Source organism: Cupressus sempervirens, chromosome 8 (genome assembly GCF_028749045.1).
Source record: "Cupressus sempervirens isolate cs-2001-9-10 chromosome 8, ASM2874904v1, whole genome shotgun sequence".
NCBI classification, from domain to species: domain Eukaryota; kingdom Viridiplantae; phylum Streptophyta; class Pinopsida; order Cupressales; family Cupressaceae; genus Cupressus; species Cupressus sempervirens.
In genome coordinates this window covers 502,952,516-502,963,145 of record NC_143125.1, presented here as the reverse complement: position 1 = coordinate 502,963,145, position 10,630 = coordinate 502,952,516, and the positions used below count along the sequence as shown (strand labels likewise).

The following is a 10,630-nucleotide window of genomic DNA, read 5'->3' as shown; positions in this document are numbered from 1 at the left end:
TGGGTCTAACAAGAATAAACAGTATACCTCCAAGAAAGATTTGTTCTCAAAATATGCAGGTCGGAGGAGATAGAAACTTGATTAGTGATTCATTTAACATTCATTTAATGATAACCATAGATCATAGCTGTAAAATTAGTGAATACTGCCTAGATAAGACTTTCACCAGCTTATTTATGTTTTCACCAACTTATTTATGTTGCATTAAATGTTATGTTGGGAAAGAGAGAGACTGATCTTTGCAATAAAGAATTCCAAAAAAATCATGGAAATCATACAGATGATGTCATCCTTCTTTCAGGACCAACTTAAAAAATCTATTCAGCTCTTCATGGAAATTTAATTGATTACTTAAATGGAGGCCTATTACAAAAAAAAATGCATTGTGTTCTGCGAAGAAATTTGAAAGATTTGAATTTCAAATTTTCCATAAAACTGGATTACTGTGTCGTAACAAGATTCTTGTTTCGATGATTCTATATTATGTACAGAAATCTATCAGGATAGTAAAGAAACCTAACTTTCCACTTCAATATAAAGATCAAATACATTAATTTATACAACACTTGTACAGTTTCACCTATAATGTAATGCCATAACTACAAAAACAAAACATCCATATATCTTAAGCCAAAATAACTACAAAAGAAAAATATAGCTGAGTCCAACCATAGCATAAAGGAACAGCTATAATGTCAACAATGGAAAATTAGTTAGAACAAATGAAAAGGCTGTTGCTCTGAATAACAAAAGAAACATCACGGTAAACAACTTGAGAAGCTGCAACATCAGCTGTAACAAGAATCAGACCATTTGAGTGCTGTAATTCAGCATACACGTGAGAAACATAAGCCTCAAACTTTCTAGGATTAATCTCCCCAATGTTCATAATTAATCCCAAGAAGAACTCACAAGAAATTGTTTCAATAGCTGGACTTGTGCAGAAAACCAGGACCTGTAGATAAAGTTATGAACATTAACTCAAGAAAATAAGCAATCAACCTAGTTTAGATGAAACTTTAACAAAATGTGATACTGGATTCCCTTCATCACACTTAAAAACCACATTTTACCTTGTGATCAGTCTTCCGAGTGATATCCTCCTTAAGTTCATCATTGAACACATTGGAAAGGTCTTCATATGAGATATCAATGCACCTCTGTACAATCTGATTGCACAGTCAAAACAAGTAGAGAAAACACATACATAAGATCTCTACAAGAATAAATAGCATATCTCAAGGGAAGAAATACAAAAGACTACAGAATAAACTTCTCAAGGACAACCTGGCAGAGGCTTATCCAACCGTGTTAATAAAAGAATGATATCTTCGTAAAACAATCTGAGATATTTGACGAACCTGCCAATGTTACACCATGAACCTTAAATTAATGGCGAAATGGATTATATTCAGGTACAAGGATTTAAAGATTGTTACACTGAAGCATCTCAAATGACTGGCGTTTCCATACATTCAAATTAAAAACCAACCTCCTGACGAACTGTAGCTGAAAAAATGAGTGACTGCCTCTGTCTTGGAACAACATCTATTATCTTGTGAAGGTCCTCATTAAACTCCAGGTTTAACAACCAATCGGCTTCATCAAGGACAAGTAATTCCAATCCCATTAAACGGTTCGAAAAGGCTGGTCCATTGTCAATATGTTCCAGTAGCCTCCTAGGTGTAGCTACTATGATCTGAATGATACAAGCAAACAGTTAACAGTAAACACATTACCAGCAAATTTTAATGCCTGTTTTTTTTTAAAGGTAGAATCACAAACATCTTAACAGTGGGAAGCTTAGATTTTACATAAACATAAGCATTTTCCAATGGCACTGTTATACACATATTTCAAAAATTACTCTCTTTTGAGATCAAGAGATTCAGCAGCCTTGTTTTAGAAATCACTTTTGTATATGATGATATTAGGGTATTACAAAAGTCTGCAATGAACTCAACTGCAAAGAACACACTGTGCGCACTTGTATGGGTGTGTGCGCGCATTTGCGCATTTGCAGGTGCATCCATGTGTGTGCACCCACACATGTACACACTGTGTGTGTACATGTGTACATATGTATTTATGACGTGTATATGTGCTTGGCATTTGAGATCATTGCAAAATTTCATAATACCTAAATATCACTGTGTACAAATTAATGTCTTGAACAAGAAATGTATATTACATAGTAAAAAATATAAAGAATTATGTATAAAAGGAACAATCTGAGGTAAATATACTATTTCCTGTAAACACTGTATCTCTATATTCAACATCAATATAACAGACAATTTTGTATTTTCTCTATAAATTATATTTTGAACTTCATCCATTGTCTCTATCCATCGTTAGATGAAGACCACAAATGGAAAGCAAAAGGCTGAACAAATATTATCCAACACCATCTGTAACACAATTCATAGCATCCATATATAATTTAAACATTGCTTGCCAAACTGTGAAGCCTCTCACATTTATCATGGTATTATCCATAGACCAAGGCAACAAACAAAATAATGTCCCAGATATCTAAGATTCTTCTAACATGCCAAATGAAGATACACATTACCCATGTGCATCATGTTGTGGTTGTTGATTTTATAACAGTAATGAAGATAAGCAGCAAAACAAAATAATGGACAATAAGACACAGCAAATACCCTGTAAAAACCCTCCAGCTTGAGGGAGACAAACCCAGCCATAAATATATCACTTATATATATAAAGAAAGAGCAGAAGACTGAATTGCAATTTAGCCAACACTAGGCTGAACTGAAGCAATAATAATAGCACCTCACTCTGGATATGAATATGCAGACGATCAAGAAATATCAATCTATGTATACATGTGAATGCCTTCTTGAAAAATATAAAATTTGTCTTGAGGGGTCAGCCTCTTACATGCAAAGATGACGTTACAAAGTAAGGTGTCATCTATGATGATTTGGCTTCAATAAAATATTATTTGAAATGAAGCGTCACTGCACATGAGTTGGCCATATAATTTATTTATTTATTTCAAATTTAGGGGAGAATGATAACTCCCACCACTATAACATCAACATTCCCTCTTAGCTAGGGAGGTATTTTTCCAAATATCCATGTCATGGAGTCTCTCAACATGACACCCACAATGGGTATACCCATTTGTTGAAAAGAGTTTATCACAGATTCTCTCATGTGATAATGTCATGAAGTCACTCGACATCCACCATGACACTTGTGTGTGGAAAGAAGCATGTGCACAAGAGCTCATCACGGAGTCACTCAACGTGATGTCGTCATGGAATTTCTAAACATGACGTCCACCATGGCTAGTTCCGTGAGTGGAAAGGGTAACATCACTTAGAGGGATTTCACCTCATATTTCTTCATCTCAAAGAAATATGCAATTTAGCAAGTAGGAAGGATTATTGATGCAGAGACTCCCTCTCAGCAAGGAAAACATAAAATTTGGGCAAGAAGACCCTGTATTTTGTCAGGATTTGTTTGTCTACAGAACAATACACAAAGATTTGTACATAATAATCATTGGGCAAGACCAAGCTCCCATCCCTTGGCTCCACCATCATCCTCACTAAGAAAACATCGGTGCTGCAAAGATTCCAACCAAATTGATGGTGTAAACATTCCAACCAAATAGGCAGTGCAAACATTCTAACCAAATAGATGGTGAAAACATTCCAACCAAACTTGCGGCTTGTTCTTCCTAACATTCCATTAAGAATTATGAATTTCAAAGAGGCGAAGTTCAATGTAACTTCAAGCCTTTTGAATAGAAGGATGTGATGCAATAACAAAAGTAGTGCTCATCACGGTCCACCAATTAGGCAAAATTGGAATCAAAGGCTCAAAAATTAATTCAAATGGTGCGAGCAATATCCTAGGAACAATGTCATACTTGGAAACCAAGTGACAGAATTTGCCCGACCAATTTTCATGGCCAAGTGCTTCCCCAAGCCTTAAATCTCCCACCAAAGGAGAACTGAAAGTAAAGCAAAACAGAGAGATGTGGCACACCTTCTACCTCTTTCCTAGGAGCTAGAGAATGGCCAAAGTTGCAACTGCACCTCCTATGTAATGACCCACAAAGATAATAGCCTCCTTGTTTCTATACAAAACTGCATACATCTGAGCTACAAAATCTGAATATAGAAAGATTGCAGGAATCGATTGAAGCCTACATCATAAACCATGGTCGGCCTATCATCATTACCCTTGAGGCAGCCAGAGAAAACATTGGTTTCATTTTGGATAATGCACTCTCTATCTTTCATCTTTGATTAGCATATCTTGTATATTGAAAAAAGGGAAACTCACATATACCACACCAACTACAAACTCTGGTAGGCTAGGCAAATCTAACTCCATACATAGAAACCTTGGGACTTTCCTTGTATTTAGTGGACATTTGAGTTATGGGAATATGATCAAATTTGCACACTTTAAGTACACAATTTTAATCAAAAGTCAAACAAATTAAAAAATGGGAATGTTCGTGGAAGCTACACCAAACCTAGCTCTAATAACTATTAATTTAATACAAGTAATGAAGATAAGAAACAAAGTAAAATAATCAATAAGACACAACAAATACCATAGGAAAACCTTTTAACATGAGGGAGAGAAACCCAGCCATAAAAATATCACTTATATATAAAGAAAGAGCAGAAGACTAAATTAAAATTTAGCCAACACTAGGCTGAACTGAAGCAATAATAATACCTCATGTAGAACACAATTACACTACCAAGAGAGGGGGAGGGGAGTGAATTGGAAGTATACAAACTTTTCAAATTGGATTAGTTGACTATCTCAACTTAGGAATTAAACCAAAAAAACAATAAACAAATAAACAACTATGCAACTCAAGCAACACAGTATGTGATGTGGAAACCCAATATGGGAGAGAACCATCAAGACAATGACTACTAGGATCCACTGCCCTAATCCAACCACACAACATTTGTTTAGTAACAACTTTCAAGGGCTTCAACCCTTAGGAGTCTTCAAACCCCAGTTCAAGAGCAACAACTCTTCAATTTGAGCATCTATCCAGTTACATTCAATAGCAACAACTCTTCACATTTTGAGAAACAACTCAATCAATCTGGAAATCAATCTTGTTACAGTTGAATGTGAAAGCTCTGAGAGTCACATTACAATTTCAAGTCAGAAACTGTCATTGAAGTTGTAAAATTGAAAAAGAACCTTGAGGAGAATAACATCAACTTGAATAACAGTCTCAAATTTGAAAAGAGCTCTGAAATTCTAATAGGTATCACTGATAGTCAAAGACCATCCACGAGCAAGACAGGAGTAGGTTATGAAGGGGAAGTAAACAATCAAGATGGTGCATTCAAAGGCTTTGTCAAGGAAGGGAGTTATATGGCAGATTCATTCACAAAATTTAAAGGAGTTGGACTTAAAAAGGATTATAGAAAGCAAGGATATAAGCCTAGTTTTTATGGATATTGCTACTTATGCAACTATTTTGGTCATTGCTAGCATGAATGTTGATAATATTCCTATGGGGGAGTATACTAGCATTGCTGAAGCATTTGGGAGATTGTTAGCATGACTATATGTTGCATTCATGATAGTGTTTGTCATTGATGTCAACATACTAGTTATTCTGTGCAGACTGAGAGAGCAGCAAACAAAGATTGAGATTGTGAGTTTTGAGGATTAAAGATGAGGTCAAACGCAATTAAGGATATGTTCTACAGATTGACTTGATGATGTGGTTAAGTGCGCATACAAAAAGTTGAAGATTGGTGACAGTTATTCGAGATTTTCTGAATACTGTATACAAACAGAGTTCCTGAGAAGCGGTTTCTGGGAATTGGATTATATCTCCTAACAAGAATAGAATCTAGTTAAGCGTAGTTAGATAAAGGTAGAAGACATCACAATGATGACAAGGTTAAGCGTGTGAAGTTCAAGGTTGCACGTGTGAAGATTTCTAAAGGCTGTTAGCCGACAGTGTTATGTAATTATGAAAAGATGTAATGTAACATGTATTGTATTATCTTCATGTGGTCCTATTGTAATTGTAAATTGAGAAAGCCTCAAGGCCAACTCAATAAATTAATTTGAAGACTTGGTATAAACGAAAGTTAGTTTCCTTGTGATTAAGTATGAAAAGTGTGAATGTAAGCGAATTGTATGTGTGAATTGTGAGTAAGTGATCTAAGGGATCTTTTATGTAATGCAAGAATGCAGATCTGGTATTGAGATTAGATAAGTGTTTGGTGCAGAAGAGGCACAGTGAAAGAGTGAAGTGATTCTATTTGGCATAGAGTGCTAGTGGACAGTTGATAACTTGGTATTGTTCTAAAAGGAATAACACAAAAGCTGGTTGGACAGTGAGTTCGGTGGTCTTGCCCCTGAAGCTGTTTGGACAATGGGTCCTTTTGCCTTCCATAACTCCTAGCAAGGTTGACACAAATCCTAACAGGGTTGGAATCTCCTCACAGGGATTCAAAGTCTCCTAACAGAGACGGATATGTACTGAATGTATTTCATTGACTCCTAATAGGGTCCATCATTTTGTGAGGAACTCATTTATTAGTACATCATTTTGTGGGTACCATCCCCACCGGGGTTTTCCCTCTGATCAAGGGTTTCCCTAGTTAACAAATCTATTGTTATTGTGTATGGTTATCTTCTTGTGGCCATTACACTTTCTAATTACATGTTTCAGCTTTAATAAGGTTAATAAGTGTTGTTTTAATTGAATAATTGATTCACCCCCCCTCCCCCCTCTCAATTATCGTGGTGGACTTCACTTTACTAACAATTGGTATCAGAGCATCAGGTCCTTGAAGGAATAGCTTAACAACTTAAGGAGATCTATGACGGGTCATTTCAGAAAGGATAGTCCAAGGTTTGATGGAACCAACTATAACAGTTGGAAAGAGAAGATGAAGACACATTTACTATGTGTGGGTCTAGGATATTGGCTAATTACTAAAAGTCATAAAGAAGTGATTGAAGAAGAAAAGCTTGAAGATTGTACTAAAAGAAAGAGAGAATTATTCATGTGTAACATGCTTGCTAGGGAAGTGCTTTTGACAACCCTTCCTAAAAATGAGTACAATCAAGTAAATCTTTAAGATTATCAAATGAAAATATGAAGAGTTTGGAATCTACTTGTGAAGGTGATAAACATGCTAAGAATGTTAGATTGCAGAATTGGGTATGTTTATTTCAAGAAGCTAAAATGATGGAAGTTGAATCTGTAAGAAGTTATTTTGGTAGAATATTAAAAATTGTTTGACTTAAGGCTTGTTGTTAGATCCCAATTTTTGCCCTAATTTCTCTTAGTTAAAATAGCCGTTGAACCAGAATAAATTTTCAAGTTCAAGTGAAGTTAGTCATTGTTCCATCATGGTAGTTATAGCCGTTGTTTTATTTATTCATGTGCATGTGAAATTGAAGTAGTTATCTTAAGGCGTTGCATCGATTTAAAGAACTAAATGAATATATATAGTTTTTAGCCGTTGTGTTCATGTGAAGTGAATATAGTTTCTAGCCGTTGTGATCATGAAAATATTTTTTTTTAAGCCGTTGTTCAGTCAGTTATTATTTATGATGAAATTCCTAACAATATTATTTAACAAATTATGAATATGAAATTGATGTTTTTGGCGAGAATGATTGTTTTGAAAGTTGCAGGATAAAGACTCGAGAAAGAGAAGCATTACGAAATGAGGTCATACGGAAATGGAATGATCATATGACCTAGTTATCAAGAATATCAAGTTCGATCAAAAGTCGCCATGGCAAGATTGTTAAAGCTTGACAACAAATTTCAAAGTGGGAAGTTACATGAGCTAAAATAATATAAGATTTTAAAAAAACTAAATAAGAAAATTCTTACCTTTATTCGTTAAATAGTAATATCATTTAATAATATATCATTATTTTGATTAAAATCACAATTAAATATTTGCAAAGTGGCACTATTATATTAGATCTTTAATACATTAATGTCACCTTGTATATACTTAATTATAATTTAACCAAAATAATAATACAACATTAAATTATATTAATAAAACTTTTTCCACCTTTGTTCCAACGATTCATATTTCCAATCGGTGGAAATTCAAATCGCATTATAGTCTTGTAACGGTAGAAGTTGTAAAGCCGTTCAATATCAATTTATATGTGGTCTTTGTCGTTTTCGGACAGTAACAACAATTTTCGTCTATTTATGATTCTGCCATAGTCTCAGAGCCTCTATATTCTGCAACCCGAGTCTGTCTTTTTTTTGCTTTGAATCCTGTTCTATCCGACTAGAATTCTTATTCGGCATATACATTTAACCCCTGTTAAGAATCATCGTCTATTCTGAAAGACATTATCACCTGCAACTTTAATTCTGCCAAGCGCAATATCATACTGCTGAGCAAAAACAAAATCATACTTGCGTATCGCTGAGCAGTATCATTTGCGGGTAATTTGAAGAGTTTACAAAGCAGGGCGCATTGAAATCCGTAGCCAAGTAAGGATATGATAAATCTTCTTAACTTCTTTCACTCATGTTTTTCTTTGTCATTTCTGGGTCGGGTTGATATTAAATGTAAGAGATGTGTGCACTGAATAGGGTTCTGCTGTTACCATGTGCTCATCATATTAGAAAATGCCAATAGAGCTTGTACCTATGATTAATAATAAAAGTAGTTGATGCTTATGATGGTGTCGATAAAGGAAGTAGTAAAACTTTTGTTCTCATCTCATTTTGTTTATTCTTACCACTTCACTCAACCATGTTTTTGATTGTAAAACTATACCATTGTCAAACTGTGTCATAAATCTGTAGAATTGTGTCATGAAATGTTCTGTCCCAATCAACCAAAATCAGTAATAATGACCAACTCTGAATACCAAAGAAATTCTGAGCATGCAAAGTCATAATCTTATGAAAAAGTATAAGATGTAGCAGATTTAGGTACCGAGGAATCACCGATCAAGAGATTTGTTGATGGTGTGAGGTGTAGATGAATCTGACAAAAAGTAAAACAAGAAAGACATCAGTAATTGATAATATACAAAATAATCTGAAAAGCTCATGTAATTCCACTTTGATAATTAATTGTCAAGCTGAGCGGTGGAGATCGGGTTATAAAAACCCACCTCTGAAAATCCCTGGCCAGGGCGATAAAAGGGCAAACATGCCACAACAAAATGATCGCGTTTTGTCGTGATACTTCAGCTATTCAATTGAATAGCTGTTGGGACCTCAACCCACCTAAGTACTTCGATGACTGGATTGATGAACATCCCAAGCCTGACCTCAGGGTAGGGAAGGCCGTTCTATTTATTTAGAACTTGTGGGGATAAGTAAAAAGGTCCGTGTTTGGGAGGTTAAGCCTACGTTAATGCTTCTTCTCTCACCAAAGTCAGAGCTTGGTCAATTAATTGGATAAGTCTCTCAAGTAAATCAGTACGTATCTTTGTTTTATTAAAAATTTCTTCATTTCTTTTATGCAATATATATAACTGAAATATTCTTTCTCTGTAAATAGATGTATCATAAATTGAATCTTTTTAGTATGTTAGATTGCAGTTTTACTTTACAATAATCTAGATCAGGGTTAAATTTCAGTATTCTCAAACGTTAGAATGAGTTTGAAATTCAGTAATTAAAATAGATTTAGAATTTAGATTAACTTCAGTATTAGTTTAGATATATCTCATCAGATAATTAGAATATTAAATTCAGCTGATTTTGTAGTTGTAAAAGAACCTAATGTTACACTTGTGATGGGAAAAAGGATGAAGATGAAATTGAATGGAAGATTTTGAAAACTTTTACACCTACATATAAGCAGATAGTGTGGATGATTGAACAAGTTATACCTTGCACAAAAAAGTTCACAAGAGACTCTTCTTGGAAGATTGGAATTAGCTGAGATAAGTTTGAGACAAAATGGAGACTTACACAGAGGTGAAACTGCATTCAGTGCATTAAGTGTATGGCCTACATTGACAAGGAGCGCAAGTACTAGTGGAGATTATGCTAGCACTAATAGAGGAAGATCAAAGAAAGACAAAAAGATTGAAGGAATTTCCCTACTTGTGAAAAGAGAACCTGAAAGTAAGAAAATCTTTAAATGTTGGACTTGTAATGAATATGGTCATTTTGCTTCTAAGTGCCCTTAGAGAGTAAAGAGGTATAAGAGGAATTTCAAACCTAGGACAGCTAGAGAATGTCTTTGTGCAAATTATGAAAATCTAGAAGCTAGTGTGGAAAGATTCTTGAGTGAAAGTGATAATGAGAGTGATGAACTAGGATTTGTTGCAATTAAAGAAGAAAGTCCTCAAAAAGAAGAAATTAGAGAAGAAAAGGCATTAGTGTCACAAGTTGAAAAGAAGAAATCTGATTGGATCATAAATAGTGGTTGTTCACACCATATGACTGGTGATTTGAATAAATTTTGAGTTCAACAGTTGTGATGGAGGAATTGTTAAGAGTTGGAAACAATCTAGCTTGTCATATAAAAGGAATAGGATCTACTACTCTTGATGGTAAAACTAACACTAATGATGTTTACTTTGTTGATGGTCTGAAACATAATCTTTTGAGTATTAGACAATTGGTTCTAAAGAACAT

General features: G+C 34.6%; 1 protein-coding gene across 1 annotated transcript in view; it reads right to left on the bottom strand.

The window, feature by feature from the left end:
* Window positions 1–521: 521 nt before the first annotated feature.
* LOC149543394 (uncharacterized) overlaps window positions 522–10,630 on the bottom strand; it is an 89,286-nt gene continuing 79,177 nt past the window's right edge. The window contains exons 5-8 of the mRNA XM_089795798.1: window positions 1,493–1,699; window positions 1,308–1,361; window positions 1,074–1,169; window positions 522–955 (exon numbers count right to left, since the gene is read on the bottom strand). Of these exons, the coding sequence (XP_089651924.1) occupies window positions 710–955; window positions 1,074–1,169; window positions 1,308–1,361; window positions 1,493–1,699 (603 nt within the window). The 3' untranslated portion in view covers window positions 522–709. The remainder of the gene's footprint in view (window positions 956–1,073; window positions 1,170–1,307; window positions 1,362–1,492; window positions 1,700–10,630) is intronic.